This window comes from Neolamprologus brichardi, chromosome 3, assembly GCF_056152115.1.
Source record: "Neolamprologus brichardi isolate AB-2024 chromosome 3, ASM5615211v1, whole genome shotgun sequence".
NCBI lineage: Eukaryota > Metazoa > Chordata > Actinopteri > Cichliformes > Cichlidae > Neolamprologus > Neolamprologus brichardi.
This window is the reverse complement of record NC_142106.1, coordinates 15,492,917-15,508,050: the sequence shown is the minus strand read 5'-3', so window position 1 is coordinate 15,508,050 and position 15,134 is coordinate 15,492,917. Positions and strand designations below refer to the sequence as shown.

At 38.9% G+C, this 15,134-nt stretch overlaps 1 protein-coding gene across 1 annotated transcript; it reads left to right on the top strand.

Annotated features, from left to right (window-relative positions):
* Positions 1 to 862: 862 nt before the first annotated feature.
* cfi (complement factor I) lies at positions 863 to 14,848 on the top strand. The gene is made up of 17 exons (XM_087832519.1): positions 863 to 1,135; positions 3,819 to 4,009; positions 4,592 to 4,745; positions 6,164 to 6,227; positions 6,321 to 6,477; positions 6,623 to 6,819; positions 7,680 to 7,781; positions 7,873 to 7,995; positions 8,679 to 8,705; positions 8,796 to 8,816; positions 9,274 to 9,422; positions 10,104 to 10,207; positions 10,470 to 10,574; positions 11,042 to 11,217; positions 12,525 to 12,626; positions 12,698 to 12,846; positions 14,587 to 14,848. Exons 1-17 carry the CDS (start codon positions 1,076 to 1,078, stop codon positions 14,653 to 14,655), a joined length of 1,950 nt encoding a protein of 649 aa, XP_087688645.1. The 5' UTR covers positions 863 to 1,075; the 3' UTR covers positions 14,656 to 14,848.
* The last annotated feature ends 286 nt before the right edge of the window (positions 14,849 to 15,134 follow it).

Here is a 15,134-nt window from a genome sequence, read left to right as displayed (position 1 = left end):
TCATATTTTGTATTTTAAATACGTAACGGTAACATGTATTCCGTTACTCCCCAACACTGGTTACATGGCATATTTCATTATATCTAAACTTAGCACAAAAGATAAAAACAATTATTAGCATAGCTTTTAGAATGTAATTTTGCTTCATTTAAATTATCCTACAAAGTCTTACTGCTTACAGGACTGCATATGCAATCCTCATGTGCTTGTTTTTAAAGCTGCCATCCAAATGCATGGACAGAGAACGTGGGCATGAAAAAAATCACATACATTATAGAAGCACACTTTTTTCAGATTTTTTAAAAATCTCAAAATTTAAACATTTTGCTTCATTATATTTCTGCTGCACATCCTTTAAAAACCAGCTTCATTAACAGCTCCTCTCACAGCAACCCCAATTCAGAGTTGTGTTAATCTATCTTAAACTATGATACAGTAAGCCAAGAAAAACATACGTTTAATTCTACTGTTGTAATAATTTGGCACAGTCATGGTAAAAAGACAGTAAACGGTCTGCCAAACAACACACACCACAAATCTCTGAATAAATCTCTGCTATTATTTCAATTTGTCCTTGTTTAACCTTATAGGCATTACTGCCCATCGTTGTTTGGTTCATCACGAGGTTAAGTTACAGCCTAATCTCTCCAGATTAAAAAAAAGCAACATCTTCCTGAAATTCTTACTTTGCGTCATGTAAGTTGGTAACTTAGTTATAACACCCTCCAAACACATATTTGTTTTGATCGCTAAAATCTGGGTTCTCTCCAGGAGCCCTTCAACAACCCCTCCCCCCTGCTCTTCATCATCAGCTGGATCAATCATTTTGTGTACTTATGTGTCCACACAGACAAGCTGATGATTGATTGGGGACGACATCAGTGGGCAGAAGAGACCCGTTGCTCCCTAACAGAGAGAATAACTCTCTGTAGCTGCAGCTTATTTTGAGAGATTTATGCCTGTTTTTGTTGTTTGTTTGTTTTTTTAATTTGCTTGTTGAAACATTTCTGAGGGACGAAAACTGAAAAGACGAGAGCAATTTTACAGTTTCATTGTTATCGTTACATTTGCCAGGATGATATCTGCCAGAGTTTCTGTTTCCTTGCTACTTCTTCTCTTCATTCACTTTGAAATGGTGAGTTAGCCTCTCTTTTATCAGTTTTGTTGATCTGTTGATCAGAGTTGCACTACATGGCTAATGAGGCCAGTATTCAGTACTGTGTTGTGTAATAACTGTAACTGAGATTTAGCAAATTTACAGAATTTACAGTTGCTATACTTTTAGTTCTGTTTTAAATGGGCTATTATAAAAATTGTTGAACAGTTTTGTAAAATCACTTAGATCTGAATGCAAATTTATAAAAATAACATTTGAGGTTGGGCTTTGGGGGAATTGGAGGCTTCACTGTGGCAAATGTAATCAGTCAGCGTGACTGAGTTTGAAAAACCCGGACTCTTACTGCAGGAATCCAACAGGCAAGCCTACCAAGTGATATGAACCATTTGCCCATATATGATTTATTTACCTTAATCACCAACAGTATCCTGATGTTCTAGACCCAAAAGTGCTCAAATTTGTTTGAAACCATGGAGTGATCAGGTAGCCTGGTTAGCGAGTTGTTGTTTTGACCTTCTGCCCACCTGAAGCAACATATTTCCACCAATGCAGCTGTGTGTGTTGCTTTAAAAAGCTGCAGAACATTTTTAAGCCTTATAACAGAGGTCACAGGCTAGTATTTCCAATAGATATAAATAAATAAAGTGATTTAATGTCAAATGTTACAAAAATAACTAAATTGCATATCTTCTGTAATTTAGCAATTATCTTCATTAATACCAAACAGACAGTTTAATGAACTTTACACCTAGCAGCTCTAAACATATGGAGTCTTACGTGGGATTAATGAAATTCCTATTATAAGTAGGCTACTTTAGCTTTAAAACTGTAATAAAATAAAATAAAATAAACAAATAAAATAACAAAGAATAAAAAAAACCGAATAAACCATTTTTCTATGAATTTTGACTAAAATCCAGTTCCAGACTTAGCATTAAGCAAAAAAATCTTTTTGCATACTGTTAAATTGATCCAGTTTCCATCCTGTTCTTGGTGAAGTCTAGACAAAGCTTTCATCAAATTAAAAGGTTAAGTGGTAGACAGGCCATAGGTGATTAACAGGAGAGCGAAAGGTTTGCCATCTTTACTGATTTCTACTCTCAGGTCCAGTAACAGCTGACTGTTATCAGTGAAACGACCTCAGAAATATGGATAAGACTTCAGGTTTGGAAAGGTTGTGTGTGTTTAAAGGGCCAAACCAAATGAACTTTTATTGGCAGTCATCCAGTACCAGCATAAACAAACAACATAAAGGGGGTTATAGTCCACAAAAGAAGGGCATGGATTAGTTACTGTGGGTTGTAGTGCGGGAGAAAACATTGAGATTAGCATAAAAAGTCTTATCCCCAGAATTATTTTCCAGGGCAGACCTGCTGGCCCCACCCCACAGTTCACTCAACCCCAGTGACTATCTTTGCAAGTTGCCAACCCCTCTGGAGATCCATTTTTATTTTGGGGGTTTTGCCCAGTCCTGCCTGAGCCCCAGGAAAGGGTTTCAGTTGCTTGCTTGTGGACAGGGTTATCTAGCTACAAATTTTGTGTCATTGTGGGTTTTTTAAAAAAAACAAAACAACAACACTTAAACATGCAGACATTAGGCTGGAGCAGTCAGGGAACCACTAACCTTCCAATTAGTGAATGACTTGCTCTTTCCCTGAGGTACAGCCACCCCGAACAAGGAGAATGAGGAGTACAACCTGCATCTCTACATCATGACGTTGAGGCGGTCAGGCATCTGATCGGGATGCCTCCCTCCCTTGGCAGGTTTTCCAGGCGCACAAAACTGGAGGGAGTCCTCACTGGGTGGCTGTCTCTCTGGAGTTAGAGCAGGTCATCTACTAACCAAGGCTGGTTGTTCGATCCCTGCCTGCTCCAGTCTCCAAGTATCCTTTTGGAAGATACTGAACCCCCAAACTGCCTTCCAATGTGTTCATCAGATTGCAAATCTGTGTGATTCGCTTGAACAAGTGCAAGATAATAGATGAATTAATGGATTTGTAGTAGGTTTTCCATACATTCATTACATTTACACCCAAAGTACAAGAAATTAAGACCCTCACTGAAATAAGGTTAAGACCAAAGACAACGTTTAATCCATCTTTGAAAAACTGACTCTTCATTATTTAGCGACGTAGCCAAGAAAACTTTAGGGACAATGTTGATGACTAACCAGTATTAAATAACAATAGAACCATCACAAGTTTAAGACCAGCAAACCAGTTGGGGGGCACCATTGTGTCTACACTTTTGAGGGTAGGGTAGACTGGATTAGACTGGGAGGAGACCCAGCTTTTCAGTGATATTTCCAAGCTTGGAAAAATTGGAGCATTATAAAGGTCATAAAGGTAAAATACAGGGTCTATAAAAAATAATCTCCTGATTCGAAAGAGTTTTAACTTCACAGCCGTTCACCCCTCATTGAGACTGAAAGAATATAACACATGGAACTCAAACTATACTAAACATGAGACACCACCGAAAAACTAATCCCTCACCAAAAATATGACATATTTATAATCATGATCAAAGCACCAGAGAATAAGAAAATAATCCATAATGCAAAAATAAACCAAAACATAAGAAATTCATCCTGGGTCGAAACGACCCAGAACCGTGACAATTGAAGTTTTTTATCACCCAGTGTTGCTTTGGATAGATACTACCACAGTGTAACTATACTATGGGTTTTTTGCTTTTCCAGGTAAAACCATCAGACAAAAGTGACCGAGCACACGTAGATGATCATGTGACTGAGCAGATCGAGCAGACTGAGCAGACGGATCAGAAAATCCAGATACCAAATTTACCAACCCCACTTCCCACCCAACTGGCTACTACCAAAGCCCCAGAGACACCTGAGAGCAATGAGTATCTGGAATCCTTTCAATGTTGGTATGTGGACTTAAGTGATTTAAATGCTTAAGTGATTTAATTTCACCTTGGTTGGAGTTATCTTTTGCAGCTCACCTGCAGTGCTTTCCTCTCTTGATTTTTTAAGGCAAAAGTGACCATAAGCAGATGAAGACAAAATAATAATCCAATTTAAACAGCTGTGCTGTAGAAGATTTGTCCTGTAGGCTGAAAACATATTTATTCCTCCTGTAAAAGTTGAACATTTTAACATGGGCTGACTCCCTTTTGGAGCTTAAAGTGGACTTAAAGTGGAATTAAATTTTTTCCAGTGATTGCAGATGGGGCACTTGGTTTTACTGTAGCTACTTATCCTAGGACAAGCCATTTGGTGGAAAGGAAACACTTCTTTTTTTATTTTAAATGTTAATTTTTCAGCCCTGGAGATTGTGAGATTATTTATTTCTTCCTGATAAAAGTGACATGAAGGAAACACAAAAGGTTATTCTGTTATTCCATTCAAAATATGATTATTGTGTGACTGCAAATCACACAATAATCATATTTTTGCATGATTATTGTGTGATTTGCAGTCTGCCTGATCTGTTGGTCTACATTTATTAGGAAGACTCGTGCATCATGTGATGTGGCTTTTTGCCTTCCATGGGAGCGTTGCGTTGAAGGAAAGTGCACATGTAAACCTCCTTATCTGTGCCCCGTTGAGAATGTGAACCCAGTTTGTGGCCATGACAACAGGAACTACCGATCCTACTGCCAGGTAACTCATTATAGTCCTAGGTATGACTTCTATATCTTCAGTCAGGAACCAGTCAGGAACTAAACTAGCGGACACTGATATAAGACAAGAAGGCCTAGTTGTTAGTCCCCACTCTAAATCATCCCTAAGGTCTTCTATCAGGTTGAGGTCAGGAATCTGTGCATACCAGTAAACCATACCAGTAATGGAAACCCATTCGATGAAGCTCTCCATGTTCCTGAGCTGGTCTGAAGGCCAAATGATGGTTGGAGGTCTGCAGCTAATGAATCAGCAGAGAATTTGCACACTATGCATCCACTGACCCAGCTTTGTGATTTTACAGGACCCAGCATTTCGAGTTGCTCTCTTCCACTTTGTTATAATACCACTAACAGGTGACTGTGGATCATCAGGTGACCAATCTTTCACAAATGTTTTGTAGAAGCAGTCTGCATACCTAGGTGCTTAATTTTATACACTGGTGGCCACCTGAATTCCATGATTTGGATGGGTGAGTGGATACTTGGCAATATAGTGTACATGCACTGAGACCAAAACTGGTTCATCCCAAAGACAAAACTCCTAAACACAAACTTAACAATGTACTGTATGGCATACAGCGAGGAATGCCCAGACCTCTACATTGGAGAGACCAAACAGCCACTTCTTAAATGCATGGCACAACATAGAAGAGCCCCCTCCACGGGGCAAGACTCAGCAGTCCATCTGCACCTAAAGGACAAAGGTCACTCTTTTGGAGATGCTAATGTTCACATTTTGGACAGAGAAGACAGATGGTTTGAAAGAGTGAAAGAAGCCATCTATGTCCACTGTCAGCGACCATCTTTGAACAGAGGCGGTGGTTTACGACACCAACTCTCTGAGATCCCTTCCCAGACGCCTTAACGCCCACTCACATCCTGGGCCATCTGACCTCAGTAAATCACATGATAGGGTGGGGCCAGGTTTCACAATGGGTTCACCCAAAACCCTGGCTGATTGTGACCCAGACCTGTTTTCACACCTTGGCTCATGTGATTAGACAGAGGATCAATAGGGGATCCATGACCGTCGTGGGGACACACCCATAGGGCTTAAAATCTGTGGCTCTTCACCAATTGCTCTTAGAACTGAAGAAGCTTCTTGTATGAGCAGTGAAACATCTTCAAGAAACTCTAAAAAGTCCAGACGCTTTTCTTTCCAAGTTCTTTAGACTACAATGACCTGGATGACTGAGAACCTTCACAGACATGCATTTTGGTTGTACAGTTGTTTTTAAGATTTCCTTGTGTGCATGTCAAATAGCTAAAAATCAAAACTAATCCTGACCTAACCAAGACACAGTTGATCTTCTGTATGTTACAAGGTTACAGAACATTAGATTATATTGCACATTTAGGTGCCACTATTTTTAAATTTCTATTTAATCTCTTTTCCAGGTGATGGCGCTCTCATGCCGGACCAGGAAATCCCACATGTCCCACTTTGGGGATGACTGTGATGGTTCGCTCTTTCTGATGCATTCAAAGCTTTGTGATTCTTTCTGAGATTCCTATAAATTGTTTATGTTACTTTAACCTCTTTTTCTCACAACAGTAAATAGTCCAAAGTTCAGAACTTCAATAGATGAGGAAACCGGATTAGTCAAGTTGTTTGTTCCTGACAGCAATGGTGGGGAGGAATTACTAGTGTGTAGGAAGATGTGGAACATAGCTGCTGCTAATGTGGCTTGCAAGGAACAGAAGAAACCACTGTGAGAGAAATTACACAAATTAAGAATAATAAAGCATGAACATATAGGATAAATATACATGTTTATCATCTGCTAGTCAATAAAAATGTAATTCAGCAAATAACCACAGTATTAGAGTCAGACACTTCTAACATTGTGTGTACAGGGGTGCAGGATCCAAAAACACAGTGGTGTACAACACCTTGACAGCTTCCACACAGCTTCCACGCAGATGTGTTAGTGTCTACTGCCAAGGTTATGAAATGTCCTTAGCTGAGTGTGTTATCTACGACAAAGTGGAGGTTACAGAAGAATCGTTAGTTGCTACTGCAACCTGTTACCAGGAATCAACAGCACCAACAGGTCAGTATGTGGTAATTCTACTGTATTCTTGTCTGTGGTTAGAAAACAATGTACTCTTACACATTTGTAATCGGTAAATTTGAACTGGTAAGAAGGTTTTCAGGGTGTTCTTAAGGTACTTGTACTTATCATAAATGCATTTAGAAATAACTTAAAATTGTTCCGAATCAACACTATTAAGAGAATGTTTATGAATTAATGTCTAAAAGTAAAAGTTTATCAGACCATTATGCCTTCTGCCTGCCTTCGGGGTTAGGTGCTTCGGACTGGTCCAAATATAAGGAGACCACAAAGCTGACCTAACACATTTTGCAGATATAACACCTCTCTTGGAAACCTTTCAGTGTCCCCCACCAGAATAGCTCGAAAAGGTGCCTGGGAAGAGGGACGTTTGGGTGTCTATGTATAGACTATGCCCTTGCAACCTGGACCTAGACAAGTAGCAGAAGATGATTGGATTGTTGGAAAATTCAGTGGAACTTCTAGAATAAACTAATTAACTGATATAAAAAAAAAAAACCTCACCTTAAATGTCATTAGTCTTCTGCAAGTGCAACTGCACTCAGCAGGGACTTCTTGTTGGGTATAAATTTAGATCTTAGACATTTATTTGAGCTTTCTCAAAAAAATTGAGTTGCTAAATGAACATTTCTGTATTCCCAATCTAAACTGTCAACCCATCTTTCAGCTTCTGAAACCCAACATGAACATTTTTATCATCATCAGGCTCATATGACTCCCTGAATTTGAAAATTTAGAGACAGTGATGCTCAGTCTTCATTAATAAATAATTTTCTTCATCAGAATCGAATATTTTCTCCTCCACTCTAAAAGAAGTTTGACTCTTCTATCTGTTTTAGACCGTCCCTTCACCTGTGCGAATGGAAAGCGTGTGGCTCAACACCACACGTGTAACGGAATTGATGATTGTGGTGACCAAAGTGATGAGATGTGCTGCAAAAGTAAAACTACACACACACAAACACAATCAGAAATTATCTTACCTTAGCTTTGTGCCCCAAGTTTTACAATGTGAATCATTGTATTTATCAGAGTGCAGAAAAAATGCTTTCCACTGTAAAACGGGAGTGTGTATTCATAAAGAAGCACTCAGTGATGGCAAGATCGACTGCCTGGATGGCGAGGATGAATCAAACAAATTTAAGTCAAAGCAAAGTAAGGCACAACATATCTTTACTTCCACACAGTTTTAGAAAAACAGATGTTTGCTTTTAGAAAGTTGTTGTTTTTTTGTTTGTTTTTTTGCAATTTAGTTTCTTCCACTTGTAAAACTGGTTTCACTTGGGTTCCTGATCTACCCAAACTTTGGCAATTACATAAAGGCTAGTTACATCTTGGAGCAAAATTAGTCCAAGAACACTATACCAGCAGAAATTCCAACTATAACTTACTGCTACTTACACAGCCAAGTTTAACATGGACCTTTCTTGAATATGTCAACAGTATTCGTCTAACTTAGGTAACTCAAAGGTTTATGTTGTGACACAGTATGAGTCTGGAAAGTTGCAAAAATGCTCCTGTAATCTGAAAGCTCCTTATGATTACTATTACTAATAAATTTTTATAAATTATTTATATTACGTTAAACTAAATTTAACTGTGTCATCTAATCTTTTACATTTAAGTAAAAGATTAGATTAGAAAGATTAGATTTAACACCTGTTCACACTGATAGTGTCATGTGGTTTGCTTCATATAACCACAATACAAATAGTTGTCACAGTTAAAAAAAACGCTAACTTCTGATGAATGACTTTCATAGCTGAAAGTCCACAACCATCAGTTTTTTTTTTTCATGCACCCGAGTCCTTATAGCAATATGTTTCTGTTTTCTGTAGAATCACTTTCACTGAAAGAAAATTCAGGTAAATGAAATCCTCACAGCAGCTGTTTGAATATTTCACTGTTTTAATTAGTGATGATGATAGTAATTATTTTTTCTTCCTGTATTTCAGAGTACTTCTCTCCAATGAATGGTATGTAGATTAAAAGTGACTTATCAGAGGTGGTGGCACATCTTATGTTATATGCAATAATTAGATAATCTTGATGCTATAGTAGACAATGACATTTTTGACAACAGTTTTCTTCTAGCTACAGTTTAGGAGACCTTTAATCATTGCTATAAGAGAACCTCAGAAGTTTGCATGGATTCCAAAGCTTAATCTAATCCAGGGGGCGCAGAGCCATTGCAGGGGGGCGCAGTATGAAAAAATAGTCACGAAGATTTTTCTTTTAAAACAAAGGGGGGCCTAGCAAAAACAGTTTAGGAACCTCTGACCTATTGTAACCCTCATTTCAATTTGCATATGTTCTTTAAATCAGTCCTGAGGGTACAAGATCACCTTATATACAGGGATATCTAGTCCCCAGGGTATGAATTTCAACAAAACTCTGCGTTATATAGCTTTGTGTGTTGTTAACTTTGTCCAGAAACGAAGGCCAACAGAAAACACCTGGAGGCCAAGCTGTTCTGTGGAATTCCAAATGCTACCACAGTGGATGATGAGGAAGTGGTGCAACGAGGACAGAGTACCCATGGAAGAGTCAAGAGGGTAGTCGGGGGAGTACCAGCAAAGCCGGTGAGCTGGAATCAACATAACTTTTTGAGTACAGTTACCGTTCCTGCTGCTACTATGTGGTTTTGTTTTGTTTTGTCATTCTTACAATGTAGCATAAGGATCTCCCTCTGATGCTAAATACCCAAAGGGATTTTTAAGGTCCTGTAGATCCTCAGATGCTCCACCTATTTGAAGCCCTAAACCTCTTGCCTAGAGTATGATAGTGTACGATAGCCCTGTTGGTTAAATCCAAAATGCTATGTCATGGCATGCCTACCTTGCTTAGACATACAAATTTAAATCAAAACATGATATACTCCCAAACCTAACCAAATCACTTTGGTGGCTAAAACTAACGAAACAACAAGTCACATAGACTAAAAGAAAAGAAAAGAAACCCCAGTTTCTCTCTTGATAGTTCTGTTACTCTAGCAGACGTCCACAAATTCAAATCCCAGCTGAGTATCATCACACGGAGTAAATTTGAAACCATTGGGAACATAATGAAGAATTCCATTACCGTTCTTCTCAAGAAAGAGGATAATGCCATGTCTGTTTCTGTGATGACATTGTTTTCATAGGTCTTGCTTATTTCAGCACGAAAATGCCACACCCCATTTGGCACAACTGAATGATAACTGTCATCATAAGTAACAAGCAACACATGAATAACCTGCCACATATCTTCCTGTTGGTGTGTAGACCCAAATCCAGTGGCAGATTGCTCTGGAGGAAAACAAGAGGATTGACTGTGGAGGAGCTTATATCGGAGGCTGCTGGGTCATCACTGCAGCTCACTGTGTCAGGTCGGACAAATCACTCACACCACTCCCCCTTCCTAACATCAACACATTGAAGGTTTTAAAACACTTTTTTAAGACTAGGCATTGCTTTGAAAGTCCTCACACATTAGGGTTTTTCTCTCCTGGTACCTTCACTTTCAAAAGTAGTGTAAATTTGATACAATTTCCAGAAAAATTTAGCCCATGCTCTGGTCAGTGCAGTTAAAAGTCATGCTTTGCCTTGGAAGTCAGCAATAACCATATTTCTCTCCCTTGCTGTTTACAGACCCAACCCCCGTGCCTTCAGAGTGAAGTTTTCCCTCTGGAAAAAATCTCGAGCTCAAGACACAACTGACATTGTTCCTGTTGAGGACATCATTATCCACCCAAAGTATGAACAACACTATCTATACATAAATGTACTCTATTCGTTTACAGGTACATTTTTTTCTTTTTTCATTCTAATAAAGCAGTTTTGAATGATCCACAGTTAGAAATACCAATTTTTCTTATACTGGGCCTTAGTTAGGACACTCAATTCATCCTCTGTCAGGCAACTTCCCCCTTATTCGGTGGGTAGGTAGGCTTCTGCACCTGAGATGACCGTATTTGGGATTCCCATTGTGGGTAAATGATATCATAAAGATCCAATGACAGAAGAAAGCTGAGTGAAACTGAATGTTGAGAGAAGTCTGAAGTCTGAGCTCATGACTCGCTGAGATTACTTGTATTTACATATGAACATCCATCACTGGAACAGCAGATATATCACAGAAATAAGAAAAAGCTAAATATGGTTACTTTATAATCAAATATGTGTAATCAAATAAGAACTTTTTTTTTTTTAATGTCTCACAGTTATGTTGCCAACACATATGAAAACGACATCGCTCTGGTAAAACTCCAGAAGCTTCCATTCACAGAGAAATGTTTGGTGGACAATCCAGCAATAAGCGCAGTCTGTGTTCCCTGGTCCACACACCTCTTCCAGCCCAACCACACCTGCAGTATCTCTGGGTGGGGACGAACTGCAGGTATGGATAAAAAATCATATTTTCCTGTTGCAAGAAGAACAGTAATGTTGTTCAATCCAGGTTAAAAATGAAAGGGGATCATCTTCTTGATGCATTCTCAATCATCCAGGTAAGTAAATCTCCAAAAGTTGATTCTGTTAATCTGGACGTAGCGTTTTGTGGAAGAAACGTTTCGTCACTAATCCAAGTGACTTCTTCAGTCTCAGCTGACTGCAGGTTTCCCCAATCTTTTAAACAGTACATTTGCATAATGACTGAAACCAGCCCAGTGAAGGAACAATGTTCTGGGAGGTCAGTTCCTCAATCATAATTATGCAAATTCTCATGATCATTGATCAACAACCACTGATCAAAGACTACTGAGGGCCTTCTTGGTGTGCTGTTCTTCTGCTTCCCTGGCCGCTGTGTCTGTGGGGATGTAAATGTACTGTTTATAAGATTTGGGGAAACCTGCAGTCAGCTGAGACTGAAGAAGTCACTTGGATGAGTGACGAAACGTTTCTCCCACAAAACGCTACATCCAGATGAACAGAATCCACTTTTTGGAGATTTACTTCCCTGGATGATTAAGCATGCATCAAGACTGCATCTCTGACAGTATGGAGGTGCAATAGTGCCTAATGTAAAGGTCTGTTAGCTGCAGGACTCAATTGCAGGACTAAAACTGGTAAAAAGTCTGTGACTCACAAGCACTCCAAGTCCAATCCATTAAAAGTTCACTCGTTCACATCCACTCAGGGTCCACAAAGCAGGATAACAAGCAGGGGTCCGGGGAAGCCTGTAAAAGGAGAGGAGATAGACGTTAGATAGAAGCAGTAGGAAATACAAAGAAATCACTAAGCAAGCCGGAGCTACACTGACACAGTTAGCCCAATGATCCCGTGAAGAAACAGACACCATTAATGCTGAAAGGTATATAGGTATATATAGGCTTTAGAGCAACATGCTCTCTCATTCAGGTTCCATCTTTGTCAGGAAAAATGCCCAATTAACCAAAACAGTGCTAAGCAGAACCCTCTACCTATTACAACAGCATGACTTCATTGTAAAACAGTGCAGGTGCTAAATTGGCCTGCTGACAGTCCAGATCTTACACAAGCGGAATATATCTGGAACATCATGAAGTGAAAAACAGGACAAAGAAGACTTTTATTAGACAAGAATGCAACAGTATTGATCTATATCTCCATCTACTTTGTATGTTAAAATGTTTACATTTATTTCATATGTACTTTGTGAAGTTATGTTTTCCCATCAGCTGGTTTGATTAATGAGCAAAGATTAAATATTCCTGTCGTTGTGTCCAGAGGGGAGGTCAGCTTCAGTGTTGCTCTGGGCCAACGTTTCTCTGATCAACGATTGCGGCAGATTCTATGGAAACCACTTCAAACCAGGCATGATGTGTGCAGGTGAGTGATCTATACACAGCCGGACTACTGCAACCTGGATATAGTACAGATGGAAATGTGTTTATTTGTAGGTGATGTGGAGGGCAGCGTGGACTCCTGTCAGGGCGACAGTGGAGGTCCTCTGGTTTGTGTGGATGAGTTGGGAGTTTCCTACCTGTGGGGTATCGTCAGCTGGGGTGAGAGGTGCGGACAGCCAGGATTCCCTGGAGTTTATACACAGGTACAGTACACAAAGACAATATTATACTATACAAAGGAGAAATTTATTACAAAGGGGTACATACTGTGTACATATGCTGCAAGTGTCAGGGATCAGCTGTGTGACAACCCGGATTTGGACTTGAGTCAGAACACAATAAAGACTGACACAATATATAAATTCACAGGATGATGAGGGAACAGGCAACAAGTGGAGACAAGGCTGAAATCAATAACTGACTAATCAGATAGAGGAACACAAGGCACACAGGACTTGAGAAATTTGACAGGAAATGACTAACACTGAGACCTGGACTAAGGCTATGTCCACACGTACCCGGGTATTTTTGAAAACGCAGATTTTTCTATGCGTTTGCACCTTTCGTCCACACGTAAACTGCGTTTTTGGTCGCTGAAAACAGAGATTTCTAAAAACGCCTGCCAGGGTGGATATTTTTGAAAACTCAGTTTTTGCATTTACGTGTGGATAAGAAAAACGCAGAAAACGCAGCGTCAAAGGTGTGCACATTTTTTGACGTCACACTGTGCGCCACGTTATTGTTTCGGTGAAATGAATTTCTACAATACTGTTACTGTTAATTGTACTCTCTGCAGTGTTTAAATGCTTATATATACACACACAGTTACTGTCCCTCCACACATACGACTCGGTTCTGCTTCTATGCCCCATCTTTGTTTACTTTTTCCCACCCAGGCTTCTAGACTTCTGATTGGCCAACATTTCTACAGGGTTAGGAATATATCGCCACCTGTTGCTTTGGCATGTTCCTAGCAGCGTTTTCCTTCATTTCTGCCTTTATGTGTGGACTGGATTATTTTTTAAAACGAAAACGGAAAATCTCCGTTTTCAAAAATACCCGTGTACGTGTGGACGTAGCCTAAAACATAAGAACTTCACTCAGAGACAAAATAACAATAACAGAGACAAGACAGGAAGGACAGAATAGGAATACAAACGTAAACAGGGAACTAACCGCATAGTAAATAAAATGCTTTACCCAGAAGACGAAATAATACAGAATATCGAACCGAAATGGAAGTTCTGGGTCCAAACATTTACCGTATGTGAATTCCTTTATCTGAATTTAGAAGTATAAAATTAGAGCTCTTTCCAAATTTTATGTCTTTAAGACATTTCTGCAGTTTAACTAACTGGTGTGTGTTATCTGGCTTCATGGACAGATAGAGCTGGGTGTCATCTCTATAGCAGTGAAAATGTACCCTGTGCAACTCCATAATTGACCTTTGTGTGAAGAGGTCTCTCCATTTACATGAACAAATTGAAGTCTATTAGAAACATCAGGGTTTTGTTTTTGTGGTCAAATAAGCCTGAAGTGTAATTTTTGTAATTGGCTGTAAATGGGTTTGACTCATTTTTAGATCCTCACTTAGACGCTTGAAGAACTGTAGCTTTTGACTATTTCAATTTTCCATGACCTTTTGTTTTACTATTTTGTTAATGGTTTGTTTCTTTAATTAGATACAAATGCTTTGTATAAAGCCAAATAGTTTTGACAGTTTCTTTTATTTTTAGAGTATTATAAATAGTTACTAATGATAATAGTTTTCAATAGGCCTTCCTCTCATCATGTTTTTTTGTTTTCTTTTATTTTTTCATGTATAGTTATTGTTGATTTAGTGGCTGTTATGTATTGTGGTATATTTTGTATGACTTGTATAGTACTTATTTCACATTTTAGAATTATTAGAAACAGTAACATTGTGTGTCTCTGTCTGACAGGTCGCTCATTACTTCGAGTGGATTAGGCTTCACATAGGTTGGTCTGCAGTCACCAAATTCAACTCATAATATGGAAAACCCACAGCATGTGGCCACATTTCAATATAGGTGTGCCATTTTATTTTGGTTAAAACTGCTCAGTGAAAGATGGTAAAAGATGCATTCACTGTTTGATGTTACTGCTTGGACCTACTGTTTGTATTGGTATTAAAATACTACGTTCTATCTAGTAAAACACCAATAAAATATGCTTGTAAACATACTAATGAGACTTAATCTTTACTTGTAAACATCTCTAAACTAAATTTGAGCCTTAACACACACTTGCTGAGGTTTACTCAAGTTTCTGGAATGTGTGATTGCTCTAATAGCATCTTGTTCTTAAATGGGAAAACAATGTGGAAAGATAAAAAAGAGAATAGAGCAAAAAAATAAAACACAAGGGGCTGCCAACTGCACAGACAGAGAAGAACTGAACAGACACACAAACAAATATGTGTATGTGCATTTATCATGAAGTAACAGGGACTCCACAGATGGAGCAAGCA